Source organism: Dicentrarchus labrax, unplaced genomic scaffold, assembly GCF_905237075.1.
Source record: "Dicentrarchus labrax unplaced genomic scaffold, dlabrax2021, whole genome shotgun sequence".
Lineage (NCBI taxonomy): Eukaryota > Metazoa > Chordata > Actinopteri > Moronidae > Dicentrarchus > Dicentrarchus labrax.
The window spans coordinates 12803097-12816052 of NW_026136722.1; the positions used below are offsets into that span (position 1 = coordinate 12803097).

Below are 12956 nucleotides of genomic sequence, written 5' to 3' on the forward strand. Positions count from 1 at the left end.
TCTGAGGCAATCAAGCAGGTCACAGATGAAAAATAATAAATTAAATGAATTAATCCTCTGGGCACAGACAGACTTTCAAATTAAAACTGGCTCATTGGTTAAGTACCCTGACAGTACAACTCTTGTCGAGCACCAAAAACACAACACCTGACTACAAAGACAGCAGCATTTCATTTCAGATATCAGACCTCTGACAAGCCCCAGTCGTGTATCCCGTAGGTCCATTCCCATCAAGCCCTCTAATTAGAACCATGAATATGTGAGGATGTGACAAAATGAAATAGATCAGCAGTGTTGCACACATTTGATCTGCTTTTCAACCAAATTCACAGTCAGCTAAAGTAGTGTTCTGGGAAATCAAGGCTGCACAAGGCAGACTACTTCTGAGGAGAAGGTGGAGAGTTGTGTGGGAATATTTCAGTAAACAAAACAGCTCAAGAAAATTGAATTTGCTGTTTTCCCTGATTTTGAAGAGATGAGTGAGAATTCTAAGTGCGAAGAGAGAAATTACAGTCTGAAAGATGAGGAAAAATGGCTAAACCAAACTTGGGCAATTTGCTGCATATGTAAAACATGTAATGGGTTTAAACTGTCTTTTCTCTAAGTGCTTGTTAATGTGATAAGGATGTGCTCATACATGCATGCTAAAAGATGAAGAGCGCATAAATTTACAGCTTCCACAATAGTGCTGCTGACAAAATGTGTGAAGGTTCTGTTTATTTATTACATTATGATTTTCAATTGAGAGACATTGTGGAATAACTAATGGCTGCTGTGGCTCAGAGGCAGAGTGGGTCATTTTTTAATCAGAAGGTTGTGGGTTTGATCCCCGGCTTCTGGTGCCACATGTCGAAGTATCCTTGAGCAAGATACTGAACCCCAAATTGCTCCCGATGCTGTGCATGTGTGAATGTGTATGAATGTTAGTTTCTGTTTGATGGACTTTGCCATCATCTGTGTGAATGTGTGTGAAAGGGTGAATGTGGCATGTAGTGTAAAAGCGCTTTGAGTGGTCGGAAGACTAGAAAGGCGCTACACAAATACAGGTCAATTTACCATTTACCATTTACCATTAGACATGTCGGTGTTCGGGTAATAGACTTATCCAAACCTAGTTACTTTCCTTACAAGGTTATCTCTCTAAACCAATAATATGAACCCTGCCAGAATTTAATTCAGTGAGTAAATGCTGTATACTTCACTTAGCCCATCAGTGCTTTGTTGTTGTCAAGTAAGTGGCACAATTGACTTAAGATTGCACAAAACTGCTTACTCTCATTATAATGTAATCAATACTCAATTACCAGTGAAGTAATGTGGGACCTCTGGGCCTATAACCCTTTCTCTTCCACCAAGACCTTCTCCTCCTGTTTCTCTTTTGATTAATGGCCTCATGGATTTTCAAATAAATCTGGCAAATCAGGATTAAATCCAGGAGATTTATATTGTTTGGGGATACGATAAAGTGCCGACCAGATGTACACTCGCTACCTTATGGTGAGTAAATCCACTTAAATCTGAAACACAGACTGGTGTAAAAGCAAAACAAAAAAACAGTTGCATGCCTTTCTCCTGCAAGTTATACAGATGATTCCATAAACCTGCTGAGACTGACAGCAGGTTAAGATTTATCAATAGCTCAAACCTTCACTTGTTTTCAGTGGCCTTTACTGTGCTTTACATCTCGCCCATCTGAACTGCGTTCATCACAAAATAATACATCACTGACAATGCAAAATGCACAGAACTTTATTCATCAAAGATCCTCAAAATTGTGGAGAAAAGAAATTAACAACATGCAAAATTTACAAAAAGTTGACAATGATTGTCAGGCATTAATTAGTTACCATTCTCTCGTCTACCTTTATCAAACTGTCAATCAGTCTGAGGAACTATGAACACCTTTAAAAGTTATTAAGTAATTGTTTTTGATACATAAAATAGTTTTGTCTTTACTAATAAACCTGAGCTGGAAGCAATGCAGACAAGCACGAGATAAGGTGAGTGGTTATTTTTTAAATCCTATGGTAAGACCAACGGTGCAGTGGAAAAATAATGTTAATGATTAACAATGATGCTCATAGTGACCGGTAATTAGAACAGAAAGTGCAGGGTACAATCTGAGCTGACTGACAACCATGTAATACTATTAAAACAGCTTCCTTAAGGTTGTGGCAACAATTTTTGAATGTATACATTATCCAAATGTATATGACCTTTAGTGCGTTATTATAATAAAAAGAGATTTTAAAATAACCCCTCACGAAATAAAAGATGCAGGATTGTTTTTCTTCCTCCTGAAAAAAAAATCAGTGCTCATAAAGAAATGTCTTCTTTCTAATATTCCTGCAAATCTACAGAGAAGTTCTGCATCCTCTCCACCACGAAGAAGCAGAGCGTTCCAGTGAAGCCCAGGATGATCATCAGCAGGAGCTGCCACATCAACAGGAGGTAACCGCTGTAGAAGAACGCCACTGCTGCAAAAACAGACTGACGAAGGAGGAGGGGTTTTATTTTCCTGATTGGTAGATAAAGTTATTCACACAGCAACAGTGAAACCCCTAGGAAGCATTACATATTATATTCTCCATCCACCATTGCTTTGTCAGATCCCCATGGTACTGTCACTAAACCCCTCCCCAAACAGCGATTGTCCAATCACAGCTGAGCAACTGTTGCTGCAAATGTTAGCACGTCAGGCTCACTCGCTTACAACTTACAATAGCTAACCTAGCTAACTGTGATATTTTGTAGGCTTACAGGTTGTGTTAGAAAAACACCTGCTCAGGACTAAAACTCTCACCTTGTGGGAGTGAAATGCTATGATATCTGAGTGTATAGTTAAGTTTATACTTCAATAATTTAATTTAGATAGATCAGTAGGGCTGCACAATTAATTGCAATATTATTAAAATTGCAATTTGGCCAAGTGCAATATGCAAATTTCAGGAAGCTGCAATTTTTTTATTGTGTAAAATGTGTGACAAAACAGCATTATAATGCAGTAGGCTACTGTGGTTCAGCAGAGATGCCCTGGTCTAGTAATCCTGTTCTCCAGATTTGAGAAAACATGTTTGTTTGGTAAATATTTTAGTGGAAATCAAATGTATATAACTGGGAATCATATCGCAGTTGTCAAAATAATTGCAATATGATGTTTTTATCATGGACAGGTGAACATTGCATCATGTATGCAGCTATTTTATGTAGATTTAAGTCATTTCTTTATATGCTTTAAATGAATCAACTGTATTAATAGGTCGGCTGGAGGAGGAGTTTTCCACCAACTTACAGAGTTTTTGAATTAGCATTAGCTTATGCTAGCTAGCTACAGCTCATCAAATCTGGTAGCGACAGTTGAGCCAACAAAATCCGTAGTCGTCGGCTTAAAAGTTCATAGGTTTGTTTTGTGCAATTAATTTTTTTCATGCAAATGAAATCTTATTATTTAACTATTTGTTCTTGTATACAATAACTAAGTTATTGTTATATTAATGTTTAAAAGAAAACAAGAGTTCAAACAAGTTTCTATCTACGTAGACCGATACCAAGTGGTATGTCATTAAATTGATGCCACAGTACCCCTACTGTCATCATGAAACCAAAAAATATTAAAAAAAAACCATTTCTCTCTTGTTTGCAGATTTTTTGACAAGTGACTTAGAGATATGAACAGGTACGTGTGCTGTAGCAGACAAAAATGCTATTTAATTTCAGTTGAACTTTAAGAAAATACCACCATTTCTAGGGTTTATTCCTTCTTAGAGACCAATTTTTCAGTAAAGAAAAGGGAGGGATTAAACAGCGTATTTGGGTCTTGTTCTTTTCCCTTTTTAATGGGGCTTCAGGTGAATTTATTTCATACTTGACAAGACAACATTTCAACCCAGCTTTGCTCAGCTCTGCTAACAACGTCGGAGAATTGGCAACTCGGGATTACCTGGATGAATTTGAAGATGGCAAAAGCAGGCGTGCTTTGTTCAGCATAAACACGGCCTAATATGCTGTAGAGCTGTGTGTTGAAACAACTATCCCCGAGTCCAAGCAAGAAGCTGCACAGCAGGGCAATGGATACACTGAGAGACAAAATACAATCATTAAAACAGAACAGAATCGTGACTGGCCTTACACATGTTCACTCTTTCTTATTGTTAACCTGTTAGAAAAATGAACTACCTCGGTGTTAGATATGGCTTCTTTTGGGTGGTGGTACTAAAGACGACAGGGGCATCATCTGGGAGGTTGAGGAAGATCAGATAGAAAGCCACGAAATGGACGACCATTCCCAGAAACACCACAGAGGTCCGTCTGAAGCGATTGTTCTTACACAACAATCCAAACAATCCTCCACCTGATGAAAAAGAACGTATTTATGAATTCAGTTACCTCGGGTGAATTGAAATCAGCTAAAACACCTCGGCAGAGGAACTTAAACTTACCCACAATTTCTCCAATGCCTACCACAATCCCAGACATCCCAATCAAGCCTTTAGCAGCTTCTCCAAACTGTGTAGTCGCTCCAATACACGTCCCATACACACCACTGTAGAAAGATAGCTCCAGGCCTGGAGAACAAAGAGTGTATGTGATAGCTGTATGTCTTCACTGGAGGTTAAGATACTTAATCAATTAATACATTAATGCATTCTCCATCCAACTTACCACTGTACGCCATGCAGGGACTCAGGAGCAGTATCGTTTTAGCCTTCAGAAGTTGCAGGATGGTTTCTGAACAGGAGGACAAACAATACACCGATCTGAATTGCTAATAAATACATATTATATATCTAACACTTACACACATCTGGATTGAGCTCAGATAAAAGGCCCCATTACCCTCTGACAACTAAAGTTCAACGCAGATAGAAGATGGAAAAAAACTCTTTCTCGATATGTCAAAAAGCCACATTTAAATGCAGGTGGAGAAACACCCAAGAGAGAATTTCACTCAGGCAGTTAGGGAAATTCAGATTTTAAAAAGAAAAAATCCCGCAAGGTTTGTTTATAGATGCCTGGATGCCCTTTCTTGACATAAATCAGTGTTCATCTTAGATAAAACCGATACCTTTAAGGCAGGTGTACACAGGTTTACATGCACGCGAGATACACGCAAGACAAAGAGCAATCTGATCATCCAAACAACTCCAGGCTGCACTGAAGGCAGGTGCAAGTGCAGCAGAGTTTCCTGTTGACAAACAGAGATATGATCTGAAATAGTCTGGCGCAGGCAGTTTTGTTGTGTACTCGTTGTAATGCTAGAAGAGTTTTATCCAGATGAAAGCAATTTTCACCAGGAGAAAAACAAAACTGCCAGCTAGTGTCAGAGACTAAGAGCAGTGAACTGTGGAAAACTAGAGGTTACTTGTAATATGCCAAACAACTGAGAAAGAAAAGCAATATAACACACATTTCTGTAAGGTCCTTAGTGCTTTGTGTAATTTTTATATCAGATGTGGAAAATCTGTATCGCAGATGATGCAAATTTACACTGCGAGGAAAAGCTAGTGAGTGCACCGTGCTGGTCGGTCAGTCCACTAGTTTGGTCCAGATTGAAATATAGTATCTCAACAATAATAGGTGGATGATGGTACATGATTATTTTCTACAGACATTTGTGCTCCTCAGAGGGGGTATCCCACTAACTTTAGTGATCCCCCTGACTTTTCCTCTAGTGCCACCAGCAGGTTAAGGTTTTCACTCATCCAGTTAAAATAATGTCAACATTTGATGGATGAATTCAAACACAATTGTTCGTGGTTCCAAGATGAATCTTAAAAGACTTTTGTGATCCCCTGACTTTTCCTCTAGCGCCACCATGAGGTCAAACGTCTCCAGAGCTGTTGGGCGGACTGCTGTTACATTTGATTTCATGATCTCTTCAGGATGAAATGAACTGCCCTGACTTTTTATCCAGGACCATCAGGTCAAAATGTCATCCTCACCTGTACCTAAAGTTTTGTGCAAATTAATTTATTTTAGCAGTAGACTACAAGGATATCAACATACCTAACATATTATGCTCAAAGGAAATGATGCAACACAACACAAACGCAACTGTCTTGGACAAGTTGGAACATCACTGACGGTTAGACTTCACAAATAGACAGCAAAATGTCTTTTTATAGGACATTTATAGTTACACTTATTTTGTGGCTGTTGCTGTCTCCCCAGCACCCACGATTCATTTGCATTCTCCCCCTGCTGAGAGTAGCTCCACGATTTTGTTTCTGCATTGCATCATGGGAGAACAATGTGCATCAACAGCATCCTCAAAAATCGATCGTATTTAGTATGCATACTGTCTGCATGGAGCATACTTCATTTTGTCACTTTTCGGGTGTGAACACGATACATACTAAAAACCTGCTTAGAATGAGTATGTAGTATTGATTAAGGACACACCATTAGTCCTGTTACTATATGGTAAACTATATGTGGATACAGTAAATGCATGCTGATGCAGTGTAAGTGAGTATTACTTCTTGTGTGGTATTCCAAAAGCACGGATCAAACTTACTGAACTCTGACTTGGCGTCCTGCAGGGCCGTGTTTGCTCTGTGCTTATACCTAAACAACAGAAAACAAATCAACTTCTACAGAGCCGAAGTTAATAAATATATACAATAAACTCCACACACAAATAATGATAATGATAGAAGTGATGTAATTTACAAATCAATGCGACATTTGAGATTTTAGCTGGACTCCTTTAAATCCAAACATACCTTAGAAAAGGTGGTTTTTAAATGATGGCTCCCCATAGGATTCATCACTATGTTAAAATCATACATACACTCAAATTCAGCCAATAAGGATGGGATAACTGCAACTCCTCGGAGATACCAAAACAGTTTGCAAACTGCCTTAAGACAGACAGAAACAAGCTAAGAGAATAAGTTTGTGTCCAAAGTTAGCACAGTGGTAAGATTTCTTTATGATCTGCTATTTTTCCATTACTTTCAGTGGTCTTTGATGCCAGACATATATTTCTTTCAACTAGTTATTTGAGTCAAACTTTGTCCAGACTCAAGTCATAAAAATTGAAATATGACTGAAATAAAGTAGCCTGGAGAGTTTGGGGTCTCTCACCGCTGTCACTCTCACAGAGAAAGTCTCCATCCCGGCTGCCCTAAATCTGCCTGATTGCAGCCAACTTGTATAAAGTGCAATGATTAGGCTTGACTGTCAAAATTGCAGTGATCTGGAGAAAAATGGTCGGTGTCATTTTTGTGAAGGACAAGAGTGGTTTAAAACTCCTGCAGAACTGCAGAGGTAAGTCAACTGAAAACCCCTGCAAAATTCAAGTTGGCTTGTTTGAAAAAGTAATAATTCCATAAGTGGTTTGGTCGTAGCTTACCGCTGTAAACTGTATGAAAGGTAAATTCACTTTTTTCATGTTCACTCTAATATATTTGTATATAAAACACTTTTTATTCATCACTTGAGGCCCATACCCTCTGTGTCCCTTTTCAGACGTTTTTATATATTCCGAGTGGAGACTACAGTGAAAAACATGTAATTATCTAAAGGATATTCATTTACATCATCGGAGTGGAGAGCAGCGACTGCCCTTCCTCTTCAGAGAGCATCTCCTCTTCGTGATGGCTCTTTCTCAACACCAGAAAGCTGAGTGTGCCGAGCACGGAGGCGACCAACAGGGACAGAAAAATGTTTTTCCTGCTGCTGTCTGAGAGAGGAAGATTAAAATAAACCGCTTAATTAAAATACACAAGATATATTAACAACATTAAGCTATGGCGTATTCAGAATAACCAATCGCTCCCATAATCCTCTTGATATTTTGCTTTCATCATCAGGCTAGATTTTGTTATTACAGTTATCAGAGTATTTACTCGGGTTTAACCCTACCTGATATCTCTGTTCTTCCGTTCCAGTCAAAATAAATGTAAAGATTGCCAAACAACATGCTGTAAACAAGATACAAATGGGTCAAATGAGCAAATGACTTTAAAACAAAAAAGGCACTTCACGTAATAAATAATCAAAACAATATCTCACAATAATCCATAAAAAAAAATGAAATACACACACAGATATTATATAACTACTAATGATATTAAAGGCATGTTGGGTTTTCCAAGAAAGTTCAATTTTGTGCCTCAGAAATTAGATCAGAAATCAGGGACCAGATAAATCCTTCCTCAAATGTCATAATCAGTGTAATAAGATCTCAGTCTAACATTTAAGTGTAATTTCCTCTGTGCAGTTTGTTGTGTACAGGAGTGTTTTATGTGAATCCTGCCGTAGCACTCTGGGTCTTTCACAGTTTAAAGTTCTGACCTTTTAATTAAGTGTTTCTATTAGGACAATCAGCGCCTTAACACATGGCAATGCAGTTCTATCTCAAACGTCATCTGAGAAATCATGTTTGACAGACAGAAGAGGAAGAAGGACTGTGGACTGGTTTTTTTTTTGTTGTTGTTGGATCAAACACTGACTCTCTTAACACGATAATCTGCATTTCTTTCTCTAAGGATGCTTCTTTCATATTTTTTTTTTAAACCTGTTTATTATTTTACTTTCATGGTAAACAGTGTTGTCCTATAACTTGCTGCAGTCTATTTCTGTCTTTAATTATATATCACCTAAACGAAAAAATGTAGATGAGCAATTAGTCTGTCCCAAAACCTCAGTGAGGGATAACAGGGGTTATTCATAAAAGACAACAGTAACTGCATTCTGTGTATGTGTCTGCAGGCTGTGGAGAACTGATTCATAAGTTTACTGTGGCAGGGATCACCACTGCAGAGTCAGATTAGCATTGCCCTGTTGTGAGCTTTGGCACAGGTGACAGCCAATGTAATTATTATACTAAATCAATTTGCATATTTTAACAAATAGAAATTAGTTGTCCAAGCCAGTGTGCAAGAGCAGTGGGCCAAACATAAGAGCTCAAAAGGCCAAAACTCTCACCTGCAGAACTGTATTAAGAGGCTTTTATATTTTGACAAAATAAAGCATGCAGTAATATCCTGTCAGGCTAAAAATACAGATAGGGTGGTAGCCTATTTTGGCTGCTGCGGTATAATGATGTCCTACATCGACTGAAATAGTTGCATCAAACAAAAAGAAAAAAAAAACTCAACATACATGGTGATGAATTGTGTTTTATGCACTGAATGTAATGATGTGAAGAAATAATACAAGGCAGGGTAATTTAATAGCAACCTTGGGTTGGTTTTGGAAGCAAATTGGAAGGATTTTTAGATTGTCAAATAAAAAAAATGAATATTTCATTCACTAAAGGCCATAGTTAAATCATTCTCAGAGAATCACATTGAGTATAATCCGAGTATTAAAATGCAGAGTGGTTTAAATGAACCTTTTAAATTTTAAATGAAGTAATGCATGGAGGTAATGGTATTGGGGCTGCATCTATTACCACTCAATTGAGTGAAACACTGGAGTCTAGCATTAGTGTGTCAGCAGCTTCATACCTGCACTGTAAGAGAGCCCAGAACATCCCTGTGTTCCTGTTAATGGTGGAAGCCTCCGAGTTTTCCACCAGAAAGTGTCCTTGAGCTGTCCACAGCACTGCAGGGAAGTGAGTAAGAGAGGTCATTTGAGGGGGAAAATTAACCAGTCAGTTAATTGCCCGCATGAAGTGAAAAATTATCTTTCTGTGTTGGTAAGTAATGCATCAAACCACACAGTGGCCCTGGGACATGATAAAAATTCATCACACTGCAATGATTTGCGGCTGCATTAAAAACAGCCCTAAATCATTTTTCTTCATTTTTCCACTAAATGCTCAGTGGAGGGCCGCTTTCTCAGTATTTTCACTAACATCTATGAGCAAGCTCAAAGTGCTGCGCACTGTTTACAGAAACAGCTCCTAACACCCCTAAGGTCTAATTTGGGATATACTGTTTATACGCATCAACACAACCCAGTCATGATAATCCTTGTATGCATGATTAAACACTATTTGGGTTTTTAGCTTGCATAGGCCGCAAAAACCAAAAAGAACCAAGTTAAAGGATTTCTGCGTCTCAGTATCTTGGGCCATTGTTTGCTTACTGCATCCTGCTCAAATGTTGAGTTTTTTTTCACAAAAATATAAATAAACTGGAAGCTAGAGCCGAAACGATTAGTTGATTGATAAGTCAGTCAACTGACAGGAAATTAATCGACAACTATTTTGATAACTGATTAATTGTTTCTGTAATTTTTCAAGCAGAAATTCCAAGTTTCAACTTCTCCAGTGTACAGATTTTATGCTTTTCTTTGTCATTCACGGTAGCCGTTGGGTTTTGGAGCGTTGGACGGACCAAACATGATATTTGAAGATGTCAGCATCCCCTCTGGAAAATTATAATAACCATTTTTTCATTTTCTGTCATTTTAAAGCATTTCGTTTAGAAAATAACCGAAAGATGAAGACAATAAAAAAGTGAGCTAGTTTGTTATCAAAAATAAATTATCTTAATTAATCATTCTAGTCATTATAACCCAGTGTTAAAATCTGAATCATAAAAGTAGGGGAGAGTCATTAAAAATAAACAAACCAAAAGAGACTAAATGACTGTAATTTGCTCTCATTTTGTTAATATACCTGGACTGTGTAATACTCAACTCTTCCCATCCCTCTAAGGATATCTCAAAATGTCCTTTTTAAAGCTACAAGTCACTTCCTCAACCATAATCTGCATGCTGGTGCACACGATTTGATATGTGATGTTACAGTCAAACTCATGGTAGAGGATCTTACTGGCTGCTCCCACACCGATCAGCACGGAGGTCAAGTAAAAGGCCCACGATGAAGGGATGATGAATACAGCGATGTACCCACTAGAAAGAAAGCATGTAGAACAGTGAGGACTGGAGCAACACCTCTCAGCTACATCCAACATTTAATCACCATCATAATAGTTACCTGTAAAGTAGGCCACTCATGAACATAGTCATTTTTGCTCCAATTACTGCAACGACTGTCGGGGCAAGCAAATTGGAGAAAGAAAAGACCCCATAGATGATTCCCAGACTGCGAAGGAAGAGAATTATTATTCCAGTTTCGCTTTAAAATAAAGAGCTTGTTTCTTTAAAATGAAATGTTTTTTTTCTTTTCTCCATCCTGAGCTGTGGACCTGCATGACCTACCTGTGGTACCCACTCCCACTGAAAGTACCATTCTCCAGGCTTTTCACCACAGTTTGCTGAAAATAAGATGGGGAAAGCACAGGTTAGTCTGGACAAAATGGGTCATCATTATGTCCTCAAGTCATTCATCCGGTTTGCTAATTTCACTGACCATTGAAGAAAATGAGAAACACGAGGTGCGCCTGACATACAGCTCTGATTGGCCCGTTTCCTGCTCACTATACATCTGCCATTGGATTGATTTATTGATTTCAGCCTACATTCAATTTTTTTTAATATTTTTTTGGGCACAAAAACTCATTTATTTTTCTTTAGCAATACTTAATAATAATAATTAGTTTATATATATAATGTGCGCGTTGCAGACATATATTGTATAACTGCGCATGGCAGATGTGTGTAAGAGCAGCAAGGGTCCAAAAGTGAGATTTAAATGAGTTTAACAGAGTTGAGGATCAGGAAATCTGTTCGATCCATTAAAAACAACAGAAATCTCAGAGCAGTGCTGCGTCCGTTTTTAATGTTGCCGGAAAATACACTTTGAGAGGCAACAGAGCAAAACAAATGGGACTTACAGTACAAGAATCACCGGTTTTGGGTGAGTAAAAACTCATAAAAAATAAAGTTTAACTTACTTCAACATTCCCACAGGTGGTGAAGGCGGTAAAAATGAACAGAAATCCCAAACCCAAAATCACAACGTTGAAAGTCCTTCTGTCTGCCATGGCGTTCTGTTTCCCGTCCTAACAATACATGTCACATTGGTTGCTGTTGTGCGACTACAGAGCTAAGAAAGAGTCCCGTGTGAAACCATTATCCAGAATCATCTTTGATAAAAGTGTCGCCACTAAAAGTTGACTTTGCTGACTGTTTAGTTACAGTTTAATGCGCAAAGAGCAGCGCAGAAAGGGCAGAGGAGCGCACAGAGTGCAACAGTGTAGCTCTGTTATAAAGGCACTTCCCTCCTGTCATACCAAGTACGCATGACAACTTGTGACTTTTATTAAAACTAATTTTGTGCGGTCTTCCTTTCTCTTATTCGTCATGGTTGTCCTCACCCTCTCCCTCTGCTGCTGCTTCTTCCCTTTTCTTCTTCTTCTTGTGCAATTTGCAGGTCATTTACAGTCATTTTGCTTTGCTGCCTTCCAGAGGTAACCGGGAGGAATATTCTCAGGAGGGAAACCGTCCTCTGACACTGAGGATTTCTTAGCTTTTGGTGTCCCTGTGTTCACTGCAAGGTGGCTTTGATGTGAAGACACTTTATTTCTGTTATACTGTTACAGAAAGTGTTGCACAGTTAATAAAACCACGTGTAAATAGGCCTACAGTAAACACAGAGCCTCTAACAGAAAGGGGAGTAAGGGAAACTTTTTAAACCAGGATGGAACACAAGATCAATCAAGTGTTGAGATCAGTGTATTTTTTATTACATTAATTTCAGTCTGGTTGATGGACTGATAATTAGAGGAAATTTCCTGACCAAGCTCATAGAACCCATTTACAAACTGTAACTGTATTCACATGAGGTCCTCACATGATAAGGAGAGCTATAAAACAATACAATGACAGTGAAAGATCAAGCAGGAAACGCATACTGAAGTAACAGTCACAATAAGTGTATTTTAAAGCAATAGGCCAAAGAGAGATCAAAAATAAAAACCTTTCGAGTTATTGCCTATGAAGTGAGAGAGGTAGCCTATCTGAGATTAGAAGTTTAGGTCATAATTATTAGAGTAAAACATCTGAAACTGTTCAACCGGCATATTAGTTCATGCTTTTGGACTTTTTGTCACATTTTTCTGGCACAACTTTCAGATTCATACAATTATGTAAGT

General features: G+C 38.3%; 1 protein-coding gene across 1 annotated transcript; it reads right to left on the reverse strand.

Annotated features, from left to right (window-relative positions):
• Positions 1-1733: 1733 nt before the first annotated feature.
• On the reverse strand, positions 1734-12224 carry LOC127356386 (UNC93-like protein MFSD11). Its single transcript, XM_051388082.1, has 13 exons — positions 11757-12224; positions 11122-11177; positions 10898-11005; positions 10733-10812; positions 9459-9555; positions 7870-7928; positions 7543-7687; positions 6518-6567; positions 4663-4728; positions 4440-4565; positions 4177-4351; positions 3941-4076; positions 1734-2490 (listed from the first exon to the last, which is right to left on the reverse strand). Exons 1-13 carry the CDS (start codon positions 11844-11846, stop codon positions 2338-2340), a joined length of 1341 nt encoding a protein of 446 aa, XP_051244042.1. The 5' UTR covers positions 11847-12224; the 3' UTR covers positions 1734-2337.
• Between the last annotated feature and the right edge of the window lie 732 nt (positions 12225-12956).

Excerpts from the sequence above, each read along its gene's own strand:
- LOC127356386 (XM_051388082.1), bottom strand. The coding sequence starts at position 11,846 with ATGGCAGACAGAAGGACTTTCAACGTTGTGATTTTGGGTTTGGGATTT. Across the intron at positions 11,006-11,121 it reads AGTGGGAGTGGGTACCACAG|TCTGGGAATCATCTATGGGG; the intron begins GTAGGTCATGCA and ends CTTCCTTCGCAG. Across the intron at positions 6,568-7,542 it reads CTGCTCTCCACTCCGATGAT|GTATAAGCACAGAGCAAACA; the intron begins GTAAATGAATAT and ends TCTGTTGTTTAG.